Consider the following 25,727-nt stretch of genomic DNA (forward strand, 5'->3'; position numbering starts at 1 on the left):
CACACTTCTAGCTAAAATACACCCAAAGAAGAATTGATCTACACCCGAGCGTCTGCTATAAATTCCAGGTAATTAATCACAACTAATACATTGAATCGACAGATTCATGTTAACGTGTTACTTTCACAGTCAATGTTCAGCAATTTTTAAACTACACAATGCTCTACAAATTACTGAAAGAAAATTCATACTAATCCTATGTAAATCAAACCTCAGGAACTTCGTTAGATTCAAATTCATAATCCACTTCGCCTGGATTTAGCTGACAATCTGAGGTTGAATGATCCATTATCTTCAAAACGAGTTCAAACTTTGATTTCAGAAAACAACAAATCAAAATAGAAAACGAAGCTTGAGTTGCAGAGAGAGAAAAAGGTAACGTAAACGAAGAACATACCAGTGAGAAAAGGAGAGGAAAAGATCGATGGAGAAGAATGAGGGAAGACGCGCGAGAAGAAGAACAACCAAATCTCAAAATAACGAAAACGAAGAAAGGAACAAATATTTTAAATTTGGAAGTTAGATATACGCGGGATGTTATATAGCGCGTGTAATCAACGTACGTGGAGCAGCGCGTATTTTGATTTTATTGTTTAATAAACTTGTAAAGCATACAAGCCTTAATGGTTTGTATGCAGAGCTTTTCCGTAAAAAAAATTAGCCGGTATGTCACTGTAGTGTATAGTCAATAAAATATTAAACCTCTGAGTTAAAATTATATCACTGTTATTTCAATAAAAATAATATAATATTTAATATAAAAATGATTCGAAGATTTTTTTTTCTTAAAAGAATAAATAGAATAGAGTATTTCCCTATAATGCCCTTCTCTCTAACAAGAGCTGATACAACTGAAGCTAGCAGCCATTGCCACTCTGCAAACGACACCGTTTTCAACGGCTGAGGAGCCGCAATGCCATTTCGAGCTCGCACTGCAATCTTCCGTTGGTCTCTGCATACTGTTCCTTACCGTATCCATCACCATCAACCTCATTCTATTCACTCTTCTTCTTCTTCCATTCCCCACAAGTTCACTTCTTTAGCCCAAACTCAGGTTCGAAATTCTTTCAACCTTTTTCTCCCTTCTATCTATTTTCTATCACATTTTTATTTTCCTTTTCCATCCAAACACTGTTTTGAACCAGGTTTATGGCGAATCTGTTGAAACAAGTGACGATGATGGATTTTTGTCATGGTTGGAGCGGAAAGCTGGTTGTAGAATTTCTTCATCGCTTTCAATTGGTAAATCTTCATATGGCAGGTACCCTCTTTGTTCTTCTGTTGATTGAATTTGTTTCCATTGAACAGGGAAAACAATGCTCAATTTGTTTCGATTAATGTTGTAATGTAATTAATGAAAACCTACCAGGTTCTAGCTCTTAACTGCATGCTTATTGTTTCTATGTCATCATTCTTGAAATCGAATAGTAAGAATGATTGTGAATTTAGGAGTAGTTTATGGGTTAATATTCTTCATAAGTCATAACACAGAATGATATACTGAAGATGGAACATCTCTCTGTTTATATTATATATTATTATATTAATTAATAGTGGTTTAGTAACTGTTAATTTGTGTCTTGCATCTAGGTCTCTGTTTGCTTCTAAGGCGATAAAAACCGGAGATTGTATTTTGAAGGTTCCTTATAGAGTGGTAGGCATCCACTCTTAATCTTTCCTCGAACTATATGTTATGGCTTGCTTTTTATATGTCACAATGACAAGTCACTCTTGATAACATAGTATTTGTAATTGGTTTTGTAGCAAATAACAGCAGATAATCTCCCTGCTAAGATCAAATCTCTGATCAGTGAGGAAGTTGCGAATGTTGCAAAACTTGCTGTTCTTCTTCTAATTGAGCGGAAATTGGGTCAGGTACCATTGTTATCATGTTCCTGTAAAGGTTTAATCTGAAATTTGGGAATTGTTGAACTTTTGCAAACTTTGAGTTTTGCTCTTGGTAAAATCTAGAAGCTTGCTTGTATGTCTGAAATATCTCTCTCTGTATGTAGGACTCCCAGTGGAATCCTTATATCTGCCGTCTACCATGGCAAGAGGAGTTGCATAACACGGCAGGTTTTCTTTTCATTTTGGTTTTTGAGTAATGATCTTTTATCTTTTTAACATGGTAAAAATTGTTCTTGTTACATGGTGTATGACTATGATTTATTTTTCTTTTACACATTTCATTACCTTGTGCTATTATAAACTATATTATTTACTATGGTATTTTTTTTAATCTTAGATTTTTTGGAATGAAAGTGAGCTGGAGATGATTCATCGAAGCTCGGTTTATTGGGAAACAATTAACCAAAAGTCTCAAATTGAAAGGGACTTCTTGGCAATCAGACCTGTAAGTGCTTTGTGTTGGCTATATATATATTCTAACTTATGAAATGCAAGTCATTTTCTGCCAGGGGAGGAATACACATATATGATATGATGAAACATCTTAAGACAAAACTAATCAGAATATAGAAACTTTATACTAGAATAGGTAGTCTTGGAGTATGAAGTATAAGAGGTCATGATGGATGAATTGATTACTTCTATATATTGACATTTAGAATCATCAAGAGTTCTTTCAATCAAAATTAAAGAAATGTATTGCTGTTCAAACTGCAATAGGTAAGTAACTGGATCAGAGTACCGAGTGTATCAGGACACCATGTCTTCTCAAGTAACTTATTAAATTGAGTCTGCTAAATCTGGATTCATGCAACATTAATTGAAGTGCCGTGCATCAGCAGAAAATATAGGTTGATTCTCTGGCCACATAGAGTTTAATTGAACAAGCATGAGCATATTATTGATTGACCTTGGCTGCTTTAGCATGCTCTCTCTCTCACTCTCTCTCTCTCCTGCCCCACCTTCCTATATTGTTTCAGTATGTTCCTTTCTTTTTATTGTAACTTGTAAGTATATTGACAAGATTGAAATTACAAGATGGGAGGATATGAGATACTTTGTACAAGAAAGAAAAGAAAAATTGTAAGTATAACTGTCAGTGGAGCATAATATTCTTCTCTCTCAAGATATCTGACTTGCTTTACATCATATATAGGCCAAGCATCTAATCCTTTCCTGCACGACATTTTTTATTTTTTTAAAATTTGTCACTGGAAGTGTGATAATTGCATTCTTGTGTTCACTAATATTTTAATTTGGTATGTTCCCCGTTTTATTTATATTATACTGTTTAAAAGCTGAAAGACTGGTTGTGCCAAATTTGTCCGTCTATTTCAGATTTTTGAATGTTTCAGTCAAAGTTTTGGAGATATTACTTATAAAGACTTCATGTATGCATGCACACTAGGTAAGCAACCACTTCAAAATTTGTAGTTCCCTACCAAGTTCCCTTTCTACGACATTGAATTAGTCTATATGGCCTCCCTTTGGAGCTCTGCTTTTCAGATTCCTTTAATAGATCGACATGCTACTCAGCCTCCCTAATAGTTGTCTTTTCCTTCTTTTCTCCACCTATGTATGAAGGATATCTATATGATGGTGTATCTTTACTCATACCAAATTTTGAAAGGAAACCTCATTATTATATTTTATGTAAATATGGACTTTCATCTTTAGTTTCGTTGTTAACCTCAATATCATTATCAGTTGGTTCTCGAGCATGGGGAAGCACCAATGGTTTATCTCTGGTATTGTTACTGTAAGGAGACTTATTTTAATATTTTTGTTTCAACCATAGTTAGTTTTCTGACCTTTTTTTCTTTGTTCTAGATTCCTTTTGCAGATTTTGTAAACCATGATGGGAATTCAGAAGCAATTGTGATGAGTGATGATGACAAACAATTATCAGAAGTTCTCTCTCTCTCTCTCTCTCTCTCTCTCTCTCTCTCTCACACACACACACACACACACACTCTTACACTTCTTTCTCCCTTGTATCTATTCTAACATGGTGATTGGAGTCTATTAAAATGGTTTAAAGAGATATTTTTCTCATAGATGAAAGCCAAATTTCTTTCTGATGGCCATTAATACTCCACTCTTTTCATATTCAATGTCTCATATAGTAAGGTTCGTGATGTTTAATATAGGGGACTTTCCCTCACAGACATGTTGAGAGATTAGGAATCTAATGTTTTATAGATAAATCCTTTTTTACATTGCTTTTGTATTGGGGAACTCTTATCCCTCATTTTGTATTATCGTTCTCCATATCTTGATGAAATTCTTATTTTATAAAAAAAAATGTGCTTTTGAAATTACCTCATTAATACTCAAATAATGTTTTTATGAGACTGATATTTTGAGGTGTATTTTTTTTCTTACTTATTATTAGGTTAAGTACTAGTGTAGGACACCAGTTCCACTTCTTAACCCAAATTAATATATATGTATATATATATTTTCTTAAACAATTCTCACACCCATTTAATTTAATATTTGCAAATATGTGCAGGTTATCTCTGATCGTGACTATGCGCCTGGGGAGCAGGTCATATATCTCTTACTGAAGACTATATACTTTACCGTCTCATATGTGCTAATGGTTTCCAAGGTGAAGACTCACATGCAATTGTCTTCATGTAAAGTTGTTAGTTAAGAACCATTAGATGATTTGACATGTTTGATAAAATTGTTATCTAACGATTCTCAACTAGCAACTTCACATGAAGACAACTGCATGTGAGTTTCCACCTTCCAAATTAAGCTTTTACTCATTTTTCATTTTCTGCAAGCTTGAACAAAGTCTGCTTTAATGAAAATTTTACCTGCAGGGATTAAATTACCTCTTATTGTCTTTGTATTTTCCATTATTAACCAGTAATGTCATTCCAAAAATGCTGACCATTGATTCCTGCTGTTTCTTTATCGGTTAAACAGCAAGGATTACCTTGAGTTTCATGCTGTTCATTATGGTGAAATATTCTGAATTAAAATGTCAACATTATTCCCATGAATGCAAATATGCCAGACTCTTGGAATATGCTTTCACGAACCATAATTACTAAAATAGCTCAAGTACAAGTACAAGTTTTCTGCACTGAATGTGACTTAAAACAAGAAATCAACAATTGGTAAAAAAAAAGAGAGAAAGGAACATTATTGTTGCTTCACCTTAATTATATGATCCCTAGATTTAGAGATCCTTGCAATCATGTATTTTCTTTTTCTCTGTATAGGGCTATTATGCAATTATGTGATTTTGATTGTGTTTAATAGCTACAATGTATTTCAATTTGTTGCCAAATTTTGCTGTTTGTAAAATTTGTCACTTAGAGGTTACTGGGTTTTCTGCTTTCATTGTTTTAGGTACTGATAAGATATGGAAAGTTTTCAAATGCTACATTGATGTTAGACTTCGGTTTTACAGTCCCCTACAACATTTATGACCAGGTATTCCTTGTAGAGGAAGTATAGGAAGCCAATGGAATATTCGTATAATGTGTATAATGGAGGTTTAGGGATGTCCGATTCAGTATTAGAGATATAATCATTAGTGTTACCTTTTTCCATCAGCTTAAGCTTTTGGGATAAGTGGTATCATGACATGATATCAGAGCTTTAGATCCGAAAGGTCAAGAGTTCGATCCGGGTGATGTTCATTTTGTAATTCATATAGCTCATTGTACACATTGTGCACAAATATTCCATTGGCTCCCTAGCAGGACTCTTCCTTGTAATAATTAAATTTCTTGTATCATTAGCCCAGCATAATGAATTTTCTCGCCAACTTGTTGCTTTATTAACTCTGATTGCATCTGTAATCATTGATTAATAATGCTGGTCATTCTCAGGTTCAGATCCAGTTAGATATACCTAAGCATGATCCTCTGCACAAGATGAAGTTGGAACTCATGCAACAATACTTCGTGCCTTCAAGGAAAAACGCGGAAAACTTGAAACATTCTTGGAACATCTTCACAATCAAGTTTGTGCTGATTCTTAATTTTTCATCCGTCATGTTGATTCTACTTTATCAGTCCAAACTTTTGTTAATGCTCATGAACCAGTGCTTACTTCAGCAAACTGATCGTTATCATTTGCTTCTTTCTTTCCTTTTCATTCGATATCGGATAAAAAAGATGACCCACACAGCACTTGATTAGTCAATTTTATGTATATTGGGCATGAGATATCTTTTGCTGACTATTTTGCATCGGCCTTTATACATGTCTGGTTGCATGAAATGTGCATGTTAATAATGCAGAAATCTCTATATGATTTTACCCTAAAATATTGCTGATAAACTTGCCAGTATTTGGATATCTGATGGAGCTATGATCATCACTTAGGGAGGTCAAGTGGCCTAAAGGAAAAGGGAAAGGTCTTCCACAATCGCTTCGTGCTTTTGCTCGTGTTCTTTCTTGTACTAATCGTCAAGGTGTGCATAGCATCTAGTTGCTAATTTTTCCCACCCAAAAAGTAGTTTACACTTGTTGAATAAACTCTACCTAACAGTATCCACTTTTGTAATTCACATTGATCAATTATCAGAACTTGATGATCTGGTTGTGGAAGCTGCACAAACTGATGGTAGGCTAGGTAGGCGTCCGTTACCGGATGTCAACAAAGAGATTCAAGCCCACCTGATGTTATCGTCATTAATCGGCCAATTAATTGAGGAGCGCAGTGCAGCCATTATGGTAATGACTTTATCTTATAGGTGTATGATTGGTAGCAAGTTAAAACAATTGGAGCATTTTTTTTTGTAAAGGTGTATTAATTGTATGTTCATGTGTTATTTCAATTATTTGTAGTCATTGGAGGAGTCTTCCAATTCTTCATCATTTTGTGTAAGAGTTCCTGTTAGAAGATTCATGGCCCGGGATCTCCTATGCGGCGAACTTCGCATTCTGAATTCTGCTTTTACATGGCTGGAGAACTACTGTTTGTCGTCGACTTAACGGTTGTCTGTAGCTGCAGCCTAATTATAGCAGGAAAATGAAACTACCACATCAGATATATTGGAATTATCACAACCTGAAGATTATGCTGACTATGGGTTAGCTGCTTCTTTTGGTTGGTTAGACTATTCAATCTCAGTTGTTTTGGTTCTATCACCTACTGGATTTGGAATGAGTATATTAGAGAGCAAGTTAGGGCAGCATCTGTTGTAGAATAGTAGAAATAAATATATTTCTCATGTTGTACCTTAATTTATTCTCTCCCTTCTGGATCAGAAAATGATCAATTGTGTGGTTGAGGCATGTGATGTAATGGCAAAACTGTGTGTCTCTGTAAAATAAATCTGTATCACATCCAATTATGTAATGACACGTTAACAAAAATAATTACTTTTTTATATTGATTGTATGAATAGTTATTCAAAAAATAAATGTGTTGTATAGTTAATAGTTGTGTACTAGTACATTAAAATTAAACTCATAAAAGAATCATCTTTTATATATAAATAAAAAAATGTATAAATACAAAAAGGTAAAGCTTCAAATTATAATAAAATCCTAGCTAATAAACTAGACTTAAGTAAGAATGCTATAGCATTAATTATTTTTAACATCTTTTTATATATTCTAACTTACATGAATAGCGCATAGTAGTGCAGCGCCCAATATATCAGCAACTCCTATCATATGAAATGGGCGCCCAATATATCAGCAACTCCTATCATATGAAATGTGTTTAATGTCCAATTATGAAACTCTTAAAAAAATAGGATGAATCGAAATATAGCTGCTACACCAAAATTGGGTGCAAAGAACCAACCAGACTGACCCAGTGGATAAATCAGGAATACGGAAACAAAAACAGCAATTGGACCAGAGAATGCAATTGCATTATAAGTGCGCAATTGAACAGATCGAGCAAGTTCAATCATATAATTTACATTCAAATACATTGAGTTTTAGATATATCAAAATCATTTGACAATATTTTAAATAAAAATTTCTTACAAGATTAAATTAATTTGAAATTTTGCCGATTGTCGCTCTTTGAATGGCTAAATTAGGAGTGTTCATGGGTTGGGTGAAATCGGATTTAATGTGATCTAGATTGCTAGACCCGATCCAAAATATATACTGAGCCTGTTTGTTAGACTCGAACTCAGCCCTAAACTCGATGAAACTTACACACTTTCGGGCCACGATTATATCGAGTAAAAACCGGGTAAAAATCGTATCGTTAATATTATATTACCTTGATACCTTCTTGTGAGTTAGCATGTGAAAATATCCAAATTGAAGACTCCAACCATTATTTGACATGGTGAAATTCACTTAAAAAAATACAACAAAAACCAACCCTTCTCTAAAATTAAAATATAACCACAATCAATATTAATATTGTCTAATAATACCAAATATTTAAAACAATACAAATAACACAATATTATGCATTAGTCTAAAGTCTTATACATTTTAAACATAAACCATTAACTTATAGTCTTATAATGACTAATAACACAAACTATTAAGGCTTACGATACTTAAATTTCACATAAGAATAGCTATCATTCATCACTAACAACACAAAATATTAATTGTGTATGATGACCGGACCACCGGGCCAAGTTCGGGTGGCCCAAACTATGGTCCGGACCTGACCCAAAATAATGATCAGATCTATTTTTGAGACCCTTACCCGACTCTAAACCCAATAAAATCACACCAAATTAGTTCCTAAATAACCACTTGCAATATTATCCAAAAAAATGATTTTTCCGTTTGAGCACATTCCTTGTAAAATTGCAAGAGTAACCACATCTTTAGCAGAATTTGATGTTAATATTTAATAATCTTCCATGAATAACATTCACGAGGATAGTTCTCTAGACATTTATCCGAAATCAATTTTAATTAATGCAAAGCATCTAAAATTTGAATAGTAGTGTGATCTTATCCTTGATGTGATACAAAAAAAAAAACCTTATCCTTGATATTATCACCTTATATTAACATTATTGATGACTACAGAATCATATCAAATTATAATGTTTCCAAGCTAAGGCAATTCGAATCTCCACAAATTTTCTAACATTATAAATCAAACCAATGCAAAAATCAAATTAATTTAATTCAGACTATCTATAATTTAAATCAAATTATGTATTTTGGATCATTAAATACCATTTTATCTAATCATACTATTATATTAATATTAATATAAAAAAACTGTATATATACCACTATATATTCATCACATTGATGATGACATTGATCAACGAGGAAAAAAAAATGTCCTCCATGCCATCAATTCATGCAACGCTGTTGCTTTTTCTTGTAGCTGTTGTGGCATATTCCGTCGTCACAACAGCTACAAGTTTATTACCATCTCCATCTCGAACTCCTGTTTTCGATTTTGATGACGTTAATATTACATTTATTAACGAATTGCCATCCGATGTAGGCAACAATAGAACAGAGTTGTTCCTGCTCTACAACATGCAACCATCAAAGACAAGGTTGGAACCATTAGTTCCAGTGTTACGACTTGCCAATGAGATATTTATACAAAGCAGTAATATATGTTGGACCACAAGGTGTGTCAACTTTAATCACTATGATCCTTATGTTGACGTTGACCTTTTAAATTTACATTATTCGGGTAGATTGGATGGTCTCTTCAAAAGTAAGGATAATACCAATTGGGACCAAGTCGCAACCTGGGGATGAAGCATTATTATATATAGTTATATGCTTAATAAGTTGTGTTTATTCAATAAATTAAAATTTCTGTGTAATTGAGTAACCTATGTATCTGTGTGAATGTGCTAAAGCGAAATTGGAGATATGTGCTATGGTTTCACACATTATGTATAATGATATATGTCTATTTCAATAATACCCATAGGCCCAAAAAAAAAAAAACTTGAATGAAACTTTGTAGAAAAAAAACGGTATTCTTTTATATTTTTTATTAAAATAACAAGAATTAAAAAGTGAAAACAAGGTAGAAAGACAATTCGAAATTCCATTTTGATTTTTAGTTTGGAAAATACTAGAGACCAATATTTTAGTGAAAAACTAGTGTTAGCTAAGATGTAAGAAAAAATATTAATTATTTAGTATTTCTCTTTTAGTTTTATCATTAGCTTGTAATTCTTCCCTTTTCTATATATTTTTAAGGGAGAGTTAGGGGGAATGCAAAGTAGTTAGACTGTTAGACAAAATTAATTTGTCTGTTTATAATTCTATTCAAATTAATTTGTTTCATTTTTTTAAGAATTTGTCTTAAATAAAAGTTCTATTTTTTAAATTTTAGTTATAAAAAATAAGCAACTATTTAAAACTATTAGACAATATTTATTATTGGATAATTCACACATGTAAAATAAACCCAATTCAAAATTACTATACCAATATCTTAAAAACTGAATTGAATTACATGCATGTCTTGTTTATATTTTTATATGTAAATTGAATTAAGTTAATTCAATTTATCATATATATATGGTTTAATTATTCTGTTGGTTTCTATAATTTTATAAAATTTTTAATTAAGTCTCTGTACTTTTTTTCTTTTTAATTTGGTCTCTATAACATTTTTTTTTAATTAGGTCCCTCTTAGTAGTAATTGACTTAATTGTATAGAGACCCAACTAAAAAAAATTAGTGCAGGGACTCAAATAAAAAAAATTGTAGGGACTCAATTAAAAAAAATTAGTGTAAGGACTCAATTAAAAAGAAAAAAGTATAGAAACCTAATTAAAAATTTCGCGAAACTATAAAGACCAATAAAGTAATTAAACCTATATATATTATACCAATAATAAACATGTATATATGTTGTATAATAATAAATTAAATCAAATTGATTTGATTTATTATTACTGTACAACGCATACACAGAAAATCAATTAACTTTAAAATATAAATATCAATATAAAAATATTTTATTTGGATGCAAATAAAATATAAAAAAAAATTAAACCAATAAAAATAGAAATCCAAATTTTGTATTTTAGTTCAAACTCTAAAAAATCTACATTTTTATGAACTTATAAATTTAAAATAAAATGATAAACAATTTTTAAAAATTCATTAAAAATTATCTAACTCTTTAACACATAAAGAATCGTTACGAAATTTTTTATGTTAAAAAAGTTAGCCTTCCAAAAATGGCATAGGAATTACACAATCAGTCTTAATACACATTTAAGTCATTTTGATAACTAAATTCAATCAAGTTAGTTCAAACATAACAAAAATTAGTTTCATTAGTGAGAATGTGAATACACGCTCCAACACTCAGCCACTAACGTGAACGTGAATTCTCATATCCTTCTTCTTCTTCGCGTTCCTTCTTTTTCTTTGCATTCCTTCCTCTTCTTCGTATGTTTTCTTCCCACTGTTGTTCTTTTATTGCTATTATTTTTTGCTGTGTTTTTTCTTTGTCTCCTTTTCTTTCTAGTAGTTTTGCAGCATTGATTTTTTTTTCTTTTTTTAGTTTTATTCCTCTTAAAGAAGAATTATGAGAAAATAAAATAAGAAGAGGAAGATGAAGAAAAAAAAAAGATGAAGCGGCAGCAAAAGATGCAAAAGAAGAAGAGAAAGAGTTTTGAATCATGTATAATTTATCAAAATAAATAACACCAAAATTTTATAATAATAACATATAAATTTCTTAATTTTTACACTGAAATTTTGCTACAAAAGCACAAAAATATTTTTTTAATGTTGTATTTTCTTCTTTTTTTATTCTTCTTTCTTTCTATCTTTTTTTTGTTGCTCTTATTTTTTCTTTTAGGAACAATTCTCATATTAGACTTGAATGAATATATTTGTAATATATTGTAATATTATTTAGTTGAATGAATGTAGATTCCTCATTTTTTTATTAGTAGTTTTGTAACATTATATGTTTTTTTTTCATATTTTTATTTTTGTTAAGAAAGTAAAATAAGAAGGAAAAACTTAATAAAAAAAGAAGATGAAGAAGATGATGACGATAATGAAGAAAAAAAAGGAGGAGGAGGAATTTTGAGTTATTATTAAGTAATTTTGGAGTATTCTATATTGAAATAAAGTGCACTTTTGGTCTTTACTTGTTTTGAATTGAGTTCGTTTTGTGTGACATTAGCATTAAATAACTTCGGTGTATTCTAAATTTAAATAAGGTGCTCTTGATCTGTGTTTATTTTGAATCAAGTTTGTTTGTGTTTTATCAGTAATTTCGATGCATTTTGGATTTAATATTGGTGCATTCTAAATTTAAATAAAGTGCACTTTCAGTCTAAACTTATTTTAAACTGAGTTTGTTTGTATGTCACTATCATTAACAAATTTCAGTATATTCTAAATTTGAACTGTTATACATATAAAAAAAAGACAACGATAATAATAATAATGATGATGGAGTAGAAGGTGGAAGAGAAAAAGGAAGGAAGAGATGAAATAAATTCAAATGAGAAAAGAATGAGGAGGAGGAGGAGGAGGAGGAGAAGTTGGAGGTGGTGGCATGGTAGTGACGACGACAATAATAAAAGAGAAAGATAAAAGAGAAATGAGGAGAAAAAGAAGACAATGATAATGATAATAACTATAACGATGATGATAATAATGATGATGATAAAGATGGAGGAGGAGGAGGAGGAGGATGAAAAGGAAAAAGAAGAAGAAATTTAAATGAAAGAGGGGAAGGATGGGATGAGAAGGAAATAGCAGTGGTGGTAGTAATGACGACAACAATAATAACAAAAAAAGAAGAAGATGCAGCAGCAATATAAAAAAGAAAAAAAAAGACAGCTGTAACATGAGTATAGAAAAAACGCGCATGAATTTAAAACGTTTGATTATATCTTGGTTGAACTTGATTAAATATTTTATTTAATTGTAGAATTTTTCTCTTATACAATCTATAATTTGAGTAATAAATTAAAATATAATAGAGTAAATGTTATTTTTTTATTATGTATTCAATTCAAATCCCGTAAAAGTTTACCAACTAATATAAATAAAACCAAACAAAATCAACAATTATTGATTAACTATTCAACCAATCTCTATTTTGAATTCTTTCAAAAAATAAATTAGTAAGAATAAACTTAAAATTTTTTACAAAAATATAAAATGAATAATAGAAAATTTTCATCTACCTAATTTGGTTAACAAAAAATATAGAAAATAAATTAAATCCTAACATTTACTAGAGAAATAGCATAAATGATATTTTTTAAATGAATTTATGGATTCAATTCAAATTCCGTAAAGTTTATTGCATAATATAAATGAAACCAAACAAATCAACAATTACTAATTAATTCAATCAATCCCAATTTGGATTCTTTAAAAAAAAAATATAGTAAAGAATATACTTAAAAAGTTTTTACAAAAATAAAAGTTGAATAGAAATTTTTTGTCTACCTAATTTGGCTAAAAACATATAGAAAGTAAATTAAATGCTAACATTGACTAGAGAAATAGAGGAAATGCTATTTTCTGAATGAATTTATGTATTCAATTCAAATTCTGTAAAAGTTTACCGCATAATAATATATATAAATGAAACCAAACAAAATCAACAATTACTGATTAATTCAACCAATATCTATTTTGAATTCTTTCAAAAAATAAATTAGTAAAGAATAAATTTGAGTTTTTTTTCAAAAATATAAATTGAATAATAGAAAATTTTCATCTACCTAGTTTGGTAAAAAAAAAAAAATATAGAAACTAAATTAAATGCAAACATTGACTAGAGAGATAGAGTAAATGTTAATTTTTTGAATGAATTTATGTATTCAATTCAAATTCCGTAAAAGTTTACTGCATAATAATATAAGTAAAACCAAACAAAATCAGCAATTACTAATTAATTCAACCAATCTCTATTTTGAATTCTTTCAAAATTAGTAAATAATAAACTTAAATTTTTTTACAAAGATATAAATTGAATAGAAATTTTTTATTTACCTAGTTTGGTTAAAAACATATAGAAAGTAAATTAAATGCTAACATTAAGTCATTAACTACACAAATAGAGGAAATGCTATTTTTTGAATGAAATAATTTTTTAAATTTAAATCCCGTAAAAGTTTACCGCATAATATAATAAATGAAACCAAACAAAATTAACAATTACTAATTAATTCAAGCAATCTCTATTTTGATTTTTTTTCAAAAAATAAATTAATAAAGAATAGATTTAAGATTTGTTACAAAAATATGAATTAAATAATAGAAATTTGGTTTAATTACTCTGTCAATTTCTGTAATTTTACTAAATTTTTTAATTAAATTTTTATATTTTTTTCGATTGAGTTTCTATACTATATCAGATTTTGTAATTAAGTTCCTATATTGATAAAAATGTTGGAATTAACGGAATATTCTGTTAAACGAAACAAATATACCTAATAATTGTTTGAATATTTTGTATAATTTAACAAAATATTTCATTAATTTCAATATTTTTGTCATGATAAGAGTTTAGTTACAAAATCTGATATAGTATAGGAATCTAATTAAAAAATATATAAAATTCTAATTAAAAATTTGGTAAAATTATAGGATAATTAAACCTAGAAAATTTTTGTCAACATAATTTGATTAAAAATATATAGAAAGTAAATTATATAAATGCTAACATTGACTAGAGAAATAGAATAAATGTTATTTTTTAAAAGAATTTACGAATTCAATTTAAATTCCGTAAATGTTGACAGCATATTATAAATGAAATCAAACAAATCAATAATTACTAATTAATTTCAACCAACAATCTTTATTTTGAATTTTTTCAAAGACAATAATACAGCTGTACTTTTAAATGATGACTAAACGTCTAAACCACATATGCTAAATTGAAGAAGAGTATAATTCAAATAGATTTTTAAAAAATTGTGTGGGATATTTGTGTCACTAAATTTTTTTTATTATATTAACTTTTTTTAATATAATGAAAGTAAGATATATAAGTTTTATTCTTAGACAAAATTCTTTATATGTGTTTTTAAAAATATGATTAAATAATTTATATATATATATATATATTATTTTTTTTAAATTTAAAAATTTTAATGTAATTAAAACTTTTTTGAGAACAAAAATGTTTTATGTAAATTTTTTAAGAATTTATTTGAATATATACTCTTGAAAAAATTTATTAATATTGATTGATGATATGAGAGATATTTGCATTATAGCATAAAGATATGTTTAGTTTTAAAAGTCTAAAATTTTTTTTATATAATGTTAGGAAAAAAAAATAGTCAAAACTTGCATTATTAATTGTGGTGATAAATAAGGCAATGACTATTTTTTATTGATTTTCTTTGGTTACCAAACATTTTCGATATATATATATATATATATATATATATATCACTTCAAATTAATGCGTGACACCACACATTTTAGTGAACAACCATGTCTCTGTCATTTCATGCATCCCTCTTACTACAACGTCATCAGCATCATCACCAAATGCAACTGTGACAAAATCATCGAATGACCAAGTTCTTCTGACGTTTAAAAGCGAAATATTCGACAAAGTACCAGTGTTTATGTTCTTCAACCTCGAAGATCAGAAGACTTGGTTACAACCCACTGTACTTATCCAACGATATACTGACCGTCAAAGGCAAACCGGTTTGATATATTTTGATGTTTTGTGTGTCATATTTTATCAGTATGATCCTGCCGTTGACGGAGGTCATGATGCCGTTCATTGGTCCGTCAGAGTAGATGGTTTGTTCAAAAGTTATGACAACCAAAAATGGGTGCTTACCAAGACGTGGCGAAACGATAACTGTGGATGAAATAGAATAATGTAAAAATAGAGTATCAACTTCTTGTTAAGGTGCATGTGATTTTCATTTTCCATCAATAAAATAAGGTTTCTTTAGAAAACAGGTTAATCGTCGGCTAAAAATTTTTATTAAGAAAGATGGATGTGTGCAATTTAATTTTGTTGGTGGTGTATGTGTTTTTATTTTGATACGGAACCAGTAATTGGTGTTCGATTATTTTATAAGTTGATTTTTTAAATTTTTTTAATATCAAATTGGAGGGTCCGATTTGTTTGTTGTAAATTTTTTATAAAAAAATTCATAAATCAAAGAGTTTGATTTTTGTTCTTAATAAATCGGATAGTCCGATTTTTATTCCCAAAAAAATCAGAGAGTCCGATTTCCACATTTTAAATAAAAAAATTTCACATTTAAGAAGAACACCTTTATCGTCTATAATTTTAAAAAATACCATTTTTACCCCAATATAAAAAATAATTTGCGTCGATTGTCATCTCCAGTCACAATAAAAATAGGTTATTATCAAATTTTCTATAATTTCAAAATCAAAATATAAAGTATGAGCTATCTTATATGCTAGATCTTAAATTTAATTATTTTTTGTTATTATATTTTATTTATGAGATGATTGATATTATTCTTAATTGCGAGAAAAGGATGTGGCAAAATTTCTTTCTTTTTTTGTTTGCTTTCTTTCTTCATTTATTTTTATTCTTTTCAATTGTGTTTAATATATACATGAAATTATGAAGACTAAATTAAATAAACAAATTTATTTACCAAAATAAATACGAATATAAAAATATATCATTTTATATATTTAGTTGTGTTTTTATAATAAAAAAGTAAATACAAAAGTGCATTTTGCATTAAGTATCTATGAAAACAAGAGAAAATATTTACTCATTTTAGTATTACATGCAAGCAAAAGTAAAGAAAAAAAAAACTTTTTTTTGTTATAATATGAATATCTATCAATTAAACATTCATGACTTATTCCTCTAAACTAAATTATTTGAGAAGTTCAAACTTTTAATGGTGGACGGTGCAAAATTTTTAAAGTTGAATTAAACATTGATAAAATTTATTAAAAATGTGAATTTTGTACGTGTATAAATAGGAAGAGTATAGTCTAAGATAAAACACATAAAAAGGTGGCAATCGTGAGCCGCGAGAGCAAGAAGCTGCAGGTTATGGGATGAGAAGGATGAAAGGAGAAGGAGGAAAGAAACGCAACAGTGCTGAGAGGGAGGGGAAGAAGGAGAAAAAAGAGACGTCGGCAGTGGGGGGTTAACAACGACAGATAGGGGGTGGCGATGATAGTGGTGAGGCCGTGAGGGTTCAAATGAGAGAAAAGGGTTCGTGATTTAAATTTACGCCATATTTATCGTCAAATTTACAGTAAGATTACCAATGGTAAAGGACGTGTCGATTTAATTTATTTTTTCTCAAAAAATTACTAGCGGATTTATCATCAGAAAATAAAATCCGCCTATAATTCAAAAACCTTTACGAATTCAACGTGGTTTTCGCCAATAAATCCGACGGTACTCAACTTTTTTTTTGTAATGTGAAAAAGAGATGAGAGGGACGAGAAAGGGAAGAGCGCGATTGAGGAACATCAGCGGCGAGCAACCTCCGGCGTGGCGGCGCATAGCATGAACAAGGATAACGGCGGTGTTCAATGATGGTGAGACAGTGACTTGGAAAAGGAGTGAAATGAGATTGGGCTGTGATAGTAGCACCGAAATACAAAGGGAGTTAGAGTTTCTTAATTCTTAGCTATGTTATATTTTAAGTATATATTATATTTATTTATTTATTTATTACGGATATGCGAATTTACGGATTAGATTCGTGAGTTTTCATCTCAAATTCGCGATCCGATCTTTTTAGTATGCGGATGGAATCAGATACGATCCGATAGTTTTCCGGATTGGATCCGATAGTTTTGCGAATTGGATCTTATTCGTAATATTTAGATCGGATCTGGATAAATACTACGAATTTACGGATCCAATTCGATTAATATACAGTTCTACTTTAATATTTGGATTAATTTTTTATTTCATCTTTAATATTTAAAATATATTTTTTTAAATATTTTATTTCATTCTATTTTAGTCTTTTAGTCAAAATTAAAATTTTTTATTTTAAAAATATCTTTTTTGTCATTATAATTTTCTTTTAGGTAATGAAAAAAAGCAAAAACTGTAGTAGTCATAATTAGTAGTTGTAATAATTTAAGAATAAATGTGTCACCATAAAAAAATATATTTTTGAAAATCAAATTAATTTTGACTAATTGACTAAAATATGATAAAATAAAATATTTTAAATATTAAAAATAAAATTAAAATTAAACATAAATATTATGGACTAACATAGTACTTTATCATAAAGAGTAGAAGTGACATTGAAAAAAAAAAGGAAAAAGCAATTACTATCATTCCAATTAAATAACAAAATTTAATTTCTCTCTCTTCCCGATTTGGCAGGGATATATCACAAATGGAAAAATAATCTTCTTTATTTTTGCTGCCAGTGGTACGAAAATAAGTAAAAATCATTATCACATTATGTTATTTTACAATAAGTTACAATTTAGAAATTAAATTTAATTTTGATGTATTAGTATAAAACTATTTTATACGTGTATCTAATTACATATGATATAACACTATATTAATAAAAATAACAATTTTTTATATTGATTGCTTGAATAGTCATTTAAGAGAATGATTAAAATTATACGATTGTGTAAAATATTTTATACGGTTATTACATTAAAATTAAATTCTTAAAAATTATTACTAATTAATTCAACCAATCTCTATTTTGATTGTTGAATTCTTTCAAAAAAGAAACTAGTAAAGAAAAAATTTAAATTTTTTTACAAAAATATAAATTGAACAATAGAAATTTTTCATCTATCTAATTTAGTTAACAAAATATAGAAAGGATTTTTAATGCTAACGTCGACTCTAGAGAAATAGAGTAAATGATACTTCTTTGGAATGAATTTATGAATTCAATTCAAATCTCGCAAAAATTTACTGCATAATATGTAGCGAAACCAAACAAAATCAACAATTACTAATTAATTCAACCAATCTCTGCTTTGAATTTTTTCAAGAGTAGTGCTAGGGAGCCAATGGCTTAAGTGTACAATATGTACAATAGGCTAAATCTTTGATCCATGAATAGAATGAACATCACCCATACTATCCAGAATAATCATCCGGATCACCCATACTATCCAGAATAACCATTCGGATACCAGGATAAATAAACATCTCATGTCATAAAACCACTCATCCCAAAAACTTAAGCTAATTTTGGGATTCACCAGGGATCGAACCCCTGACCTTTCGGATCTAGAACTCTAATGTCATATCATGAAACTACTCATCCCAAAAGCGTAACCTAATAGGACAATGTAACACTAATGATTATTGGCTCCCTATAAGAGTAAACCACTAAACCACATATAAATCCAAAAATATATTGATTGATATTGATTTATGTTATATGAGAGATTTACGGCATAAAGATACGTTTAGTTTGATAGTCTATAAAATTTCTCTATATATAATCACTTCAAGTTAATATGACACATCACATTTTAGTGAAGAGCCATGTATATGCCATTTCATGCATCCCTCTTACTACTTTCTCTTGTTCTTGTTGTGGGGTGTCTCACTGCAACTTCATCAGCATCATCACTATATGCAAATGCTAGAAAAAACCTTATTGAATCAAACTCAACTGCAATAAAAGCATCGGATAACGATGTTCTTCTGACGTTTATCAACGAGGTATACGATAAAAATATAGCAGTGTTTATGTTCTTCAATCTCGAAGATAAGAGGACTCTGTTGGTATCCGGCGTACTTGTCCAACGATATAGCGACAGTCAAAGGCAAACGGGTTTGATATATTTTGATGTTTTGTGTGTCATATTTTATCAGTATGATCCTGCCGTTGACGGAGGCCATGATGCCGTTCATTGGTCCGTTAGAGAAGATGGTTTGTACAAAAGTTATGACAAAGAAAAATGGGTGCTCACCAAAACGTGGCGAAACGATAACTGTGGCTGAAGTAGAATAATCCAGAAATATATATAAATAAAACTTTTTAAATAATTTAATATTTTTTATTAAATTATCATTTAACAATTTTTAATTATCAATTTTTGTTAGGGGCATGTAATTTTTCACTAATGAAATAAGGTTTTTTTAGACAATAAAAATAAATTATTGTCAAATCTTCTATAACTTCAAAATCAAAATATAAAGTGTGAGCTATCTTACAATTATATGCTAGATCTTAAATTTAATTATTTTTTGTTATCATATTCTATTTATGATGATTGATATTATTTTTAATTGCGAGAAACGGAGGAAGGCAAAGGAATATTTTTTTGCTTCTTTTTTCATTTTTTTTCAACTATGTTTAATATATACTTGAAATTATAAATATTAAATTATATAAAAAATTACGCACCAAAATATATTCGGGTATAGAAATATATTATTTTATGCATTTAGTTGTATTTTTGTAATAGAAAAAATAAAAATAAAAGAGTGAATTTTTACATTAGGTGTCTGTAAAAACAAGACAATTTTTACTCTTTCAATATTACACGCTAGCGAAAATAAAGAAGAAAGTTTTTTTTTCTTTTAATAATAACAAAATATAAAAAAGTGTGAAAAATATCATTTATTTAAAAAAAATTGAAAATTATACGAGTTGAAAAATTATAAAAGGAGAATAAAAACTAAAACATCAAAAGAAAAATATATACGCGGCAGCAAGCGAAGTGAACTAGAGATGAAAAGAAAAAAAAAGCGATAGTTTACTTATACATGCACAATTGAACAAAAATTGAGTACAGTGCAATTAGGAGTTGAAATGGATCGAGCCGAGTCGAATTTTAGGGGTGAGCCTATTTCAAATTATAAATATTTAGCACCACAAGGTTTGATTGAGTGGCAATTATGTTTGCCTTGCTCTAAGGTGCACTAGGTGAGTCTATTCCAAATTATAAATATTTAGCACGGTAAGGTTTGGTTGAGTGGCAATTATGTTTGCTTTACTCTAAGGTGCATTGGGTTCAAATTTCAGCTGAGGTTAATTGTTGTTTAAGAACTCATAATACTCATGGTAATGTGTATGAGTATGTTGTGTGGGTGTGTAAAATATGGATGTAATGCCTAAAATTAGGATTGTCTAATTCGCCTGACCAAAATATATATATATATATATATATATATATATATATATATATATATATATATATATATATATATCGATGTTTAATAAAACTTAATATTTATTTTAATAATTTTATACAATTCAATAATAATTAATGTAAAAACAAATAAATATAAAATAAAAACAAAAATTAAATAAATATAAAAAATTATGCTATTTTTTTATATGAAAAAAATAGTAGTATTTTTGTTAAAAATGAGATTATTTGGTATAATTACAGGTGAGTGGATTTTACATATAAAAAGTCAACATGCAGGATGCGTATTGGACACGTGTCATCATCCTAGCAAACACGCAAGGTGCGTGTTGAACACCTTTTTTATACATCCATAATGCGTATTGGACACGTGTTATCATCCTAGCAAACACGCAAGATGCGTGTTGAACACCTTTTTTATACATTCATAATACTGTAATACACTTCAAATATTCATTTTCAACCAAAACACCGTCTTGATCTCCATATTAAAAATAATTTCTGTATATATTAATTAAGAAATATATATAGTTATGTAATATATTAAAAAAACATAATATATAACAAGAAATAATCTGATCTAATGGCAACTAAGCTGCTCTCCATCCTTTAAATCGATAAATCTCAGTTGGAAACCAGTTTGCTACCGTGACAATTGAATAACATGTTTAAAAAGGTTAGCTATTTAATAAATGGTTTTAAAAGGTTGGCAGTTGAGTGAAAAAAACCCCTATGCAACAGTCCAAGGTCAAATCTCAGTGACACTTGAAAAAAGTCAAAAAACATGTTACTTACATATGTACATGATTAAGAATGGAACACAACGCAACATATGGACTAATAAATCCCATGACATGAATTTCCGAAAGATTTCCAATTACACAGCCACAGTGGCTTGAAGGCAATGGCAGCATTGACATTTGCAATCATTGACGAGGTTTATTTTTAATAAGAGAGAATTATGAAATGTATGCCTTGACGAGTTCCGTATAGTTGTATTCTGATCCTGTCCTTGGGCAAGTGATTCTACCATCATTCTTCTTAGCCATCTCTTCAAGAGCCTGAAAAAACAGCAAACAAATAACAAAAAATCAATAAATAAAAATATAGCAGGCAAACATGCTAGCTTTTATACCGAAAATCTAGGATATCAGCGACCTTAGTGCTATAAACATATCCATTGGGCAACACTTGAGGAGGATTCTCAGTGTCCATTAGCTCCTTAGTTATATAGCAAACAAGCTTTGAATGATGCTGCTTCGAATATGGTAACGGCATGGCAATTGTTCGAAAAGCTTCCTGTGACAGAGGGTCCTCTTTCGTGCAATCATCCTTGTAACAATATCTTTATAAAGTCAAGGGACATGTCTCAATAGAGTTAGTTGTGAGTCCGTGACAATGCATAAATACTTCGATCTTCTATTTTTTATTTTTAACAGAATAAATGCATAGTTAAGCTAACTAAGATAAAGTAGTTAAAGAATCAGGCAATCAACTAAATTGATTTTACGAGTTGTTAATGGATACGGAGTCTTAAGAGCAGAAAGGCCAGCTTGCAGATAGATATTGAGCAGAGGCTCCATTGTCATGCCGTATAACTTGCAGAACTCCTGCTTGAATTGGTCCACTAGAAAATCCCATTGCTTAGCTTCAAATAAGACCTGTAAAATATTATGCAAAATAGTGAACCCTATAAGTACCACACTACCAATATAAGTCATGTAATAAGTAAGACCATAAGTCATAAGTCATAACTCATAATCCTAATATAGATAAACCATTTCAGATTGACTTCTTAAATTCCCAAACACTGAAGAACAAATCAGAATGAATGAAATAAAAAATGTACCTGATACAAATAGCTCTGGATTGGTGGTTTTTATTAAATTGCACAATTTGGATTGTGAATCATGTGATTCTAACAACTATCGATATAGATATGGTTCATACGATTTAGAAAAATAAAAAATGCAAATGCATGTGTAAACTAAATTTTGTTGAACTTGCTCCTGTAAACCCCACTAGTTAGATATGTTCCATACCAATAATGCTCAAAAGACTCAATCACAAAGCAGCCTCACCTTATATGTGGCACATTCAGTATCTCTTTTAAAAGCCAGTGTTGCAAGGACTCGCTGCAATTCTTTCATGTGGGTGGCACCCCATGGCGCAAGATATTTCCTGGCATATGTGATGGCTCGCATATTGTTCTCAGCTCTCACCAATTCTATGAACTCTTGAAGTCTCAACTGGAACTCTAATTTGCTCTGTTGTAATTGAAACACACTAAATTAGCAATACTAAGTATGCTGCAGTAACCTAATTATGCATTTGTTACTGACAACTTCCACCAGATGAGAAACCAACCCTAGTAGCATTAGGATAATGGGCCTAACTTCCCTAATATGAGTTTGAGTTTTTCTTTTACATTCCAATTCTCAACCAGCTTAAACCAACTTTATACACATCCACAGCTGCACATATGAATTTTCTATTTTGATGAATACCCAGTACACTAAGAGTATGGGTTAGACGATTGTCTATTCTCAATGTCATAAAAAGAAAAGCATATATCCTAGACCTAGAAACCAAAAAAATAAAAAATCTAAAGGTTGAAGCTGTATGTATGTTGTGGCAAACATTAAGCTCAAACAGAAGTATAAACCTTTGATTTCTTCAGCCTTGATTTATTATCGGCACACCATGCTAGGGCAGGTGCAACATCTTTATTTTGCAATGCCTCAATAACCTTTTTTGCTTCTTGGAATACATCAATATCAACAAGATCCTGAAGCACAAAGACAAAATAAGATTACCGTTAGAACTTAGAACTGAATTATGTACTCTACATGCAGAAGACCCTGAAGGAACAGCATGTTGCTAGCATTCACAGATGACCACATATTCGTTACAAATGAACTGCATCAGCATTCAGCAACCAAAAAATGATAACCTGGCTGTCTTACAGGATAGTTGCCTAAACTTATGCAAAAATTAAACTCCTCTTTCCAGGTTAAAGAGGCAGATCTTTGTCAAATCCATTAAAAACTCATTATTATTTCCTCACAGGCTCACACCATATTCTTTGCAACTGAAAAATGGCAAGATTACCTGTATGTTGCTGCATTCAGCAAGTTTCACCGCAGTGTCATAATATGACATCCTCAACATGTAATCAACGAGAATCCGCTTCAAGCGAGTGTTGTTCCATTCTGACAGATTTTCCCCATCAGCAGATTCTAAGTGATCGAGACGTGCGCGACACTTCTGTGCTTGCAAATTCTCAGCTCGACTTCCTTCCTCCAGCTTAACATATTCCATAAGTGACTGTCTTTAGAAACTTAACAAACGGCTATGAAAACTTTCCAATTATGCAACACTGAACATGGATGCAATATAAACCATTTGAGAGAAAAATCTGGGAAAGGAAACGAATCGAACAGAAGGGAATCTAAGAATCACACAACTACTCACAGTAATCCCATAAAATAAAAGTCGGTGAGTTCCATAATGTATCAAATCAAATTATTTACTGAAATTCAGTTCAAGATACGTGGATTGGGCATTAATTTTTCCATTCTGAATACCATTTGACAATGCAATCAAGATTGAACAGAACGAACCCAAAGCTCAAATCATTTCCAACATCGCAACCGTAAGAAGCGAGTAAACGGAGAAAATTGCTCAAATCACGCGAATTCAGAATTGGAATTGGAAAATTAGGCTAGGAGTTATACCTTCCTCTTGAGCCCTTGGAGGCGGGAGACGAGGGAGTTGAGGTGGTTGACGGCATCATCGGGGGAGAAGTCAGCGGAGGCAGCGTCCGTGACGCCGGATATGACGGCGGACACCTCCTTCTCGACGGCGCGGTGGTTGGCGCGGATGGTCTTCTTGTAGTGCTCAAAAGGGACCCTCAGGAACTGGTGCTCTAGCTTCAGGGCCTCCGTCAGTTGGGGACCGGTGGAGGAGGGAGGGGGAGTTGGGGTGGCTCTGGCGGTGGCGGCGGAGGAGTCGGGGCTGACGGTTGCGGGGGTTGAGGCCGTGGCGGTGGTGTTGTTGCCGTTGGAAAGGGAATCCATCTCCATTGGAAACAACGAACGGAATGGGAAAGGAAAAGGAACTCGATTCTCAGATTCAAGTGGATAGACCAATTTAGTTTTTTTTTTTTTTTTTAAGAAGAGAAGTCACGCATTCCTTAAAATATAAGTCAGCATTTAATTATTAAAAAAATTGTGTAATTTTATATTATTAAATATAATTACACATCACTAAAAATATTAATGATGATGAATAGATATAAATTATAAAATATATTGATTTTTTAATATTAAAAAATATTTTCGTATAATTATTAATATTCAATTTAATCTTTAAAATTTAAGACCAAACTCAAAATGAACTTAAAATTATAATTAAATTAATTCGATTTGTAAAATTTATAATAATAATTTATAATTTATGTTAACTTCTGAGCTTATATTTGTAAGAAAATGGCATGTTGATTTTGCATATTAACTCCGTATTAATATGGAAAGGAAACAGTATAGTGAATTCCTAGTTGCTTCTAAATTCTAATAGTACAATGTATATAATATGACATAACTGGAGTCCATGCTCTGAAAGAATTACTCGTTTCGGCAAGTGTAGCAATAGGCTCTTTTGGGTACAGTTTAGCACTAACCTAATTCTCTATATAGACTCGGAAAAAAGTATTTTTTTATAGTAAAAAAGAAATAAAAAAATCTGAAATTAGTGTTTTTTTTATTTTTTGGTTGAATTATACACGTTGACAAGACA

The 25,727-nt window shown here is 30.2% G+C and overlaps 2 protein-coding genes across 5 annotated transcripts; one reads left to right on the forward strand and one right to left on the reverse strand.

Moving 5' to 3' along the window:
• Window positions 1-811: 811 nt before the first annotated feature.
• LOC112712339 (ribulose-1,5 bisphosphate carboxylase/oxygenase large subunit N-methyltransferase, chloroplastic) lies at window positions 812-7,304 on the forward strand. 4 transcript variants are annotated; one of them, XR_003157761.3, is made up of 15 exons: window positions 812-1,054; window positions 1,146-1,261; window positions 1,591-1,654; window positions 1,765-1,875; window positions 2,013-2,072; window positions 2,246-2,353; window positions 3,247-3,316; window positions 3,616-3,656; window positions 3,739-3,819; window positions 4,424-4,459; window positions 5,278-5,361; window positions 5,763-5,896; window positions 6,224-6,349; window positions 6,463-6,611; window positions 6,726-7,304. XR_003157761.3 is itself a non-coding variant. In XM_025765201.3 (15 exons), exons 1-15 carry the CDS (start codon window positions 914-916, stop codon window positions 6,870-6,872), a joined length of 1,431 nt encoding a protein of 476 aa, XP_025620986.1. In that variant the 5' UTR covers window positions 814-913; the 3' UTR covers window positions 6,873-7,304. The 4 variants fall into 4 exon arrangements, 3 of the variants coding, with proteins under 3 accessions (XP_025620986.1, XP_025620987.1, XP_025620988.1); XM_025765201.3 differs by having other exon boundaries at window positions 814-1,054; window positions 6,261-6,349; XM_025765202.3 differs by lacking the exon at window positions 3,616-3,656 and having other exon boundaries at window positions 814-1,054; window positions 3,752-3,819; window positions 6,261-6,349.
• Window positions 7,305-21,595: 14,291 nt separating this feature from the next.
• LOC112712341 (protein MAEA homolog) lies at window positions 21,596-25,125 on the reverse strand. The gene is made up of 7 exons (XM_025765204.3): window positions 24,668-25,125; window positions 24,042-24,236; window positions 23,596-23,718; window positions 23,012-23,197; window positions 22,458-22,591; window positions 22,089-22,275; window positions 21,596-21,991 (listed from the first exon to the last, which is right to left on the reverse strand). Exons 1-7 carry the CDS (start codon window positions 25,013-25,015, stop codon window positions 21,890-21,892), a joined length of 1,275 nt encoding a protein of 424 aa, XP_025620989.1. The 5' UTR covers window positions 25,016-25,125; the 3' UTR covers window positions 21,596-21,889.
• Between the last annotated feature and the right edge of the window lie 602 nt (window positions 25,126-25,727).

Source organism: Arachis hypogaea, chromosome 9 (assembly GCF_003086295.3).
Source record: "Arachis hypogaea cultivar Tifrunner chromosome 9, arahy.Tifrunner.gnm2.J5K5, whole genome shotgun sequence".
NCBI lineage: Eukaryota > Viridiplantae > Streptophyta > Magnoliopsida > Fabales > Fabaceae > Arachis > Arachis hypogaea.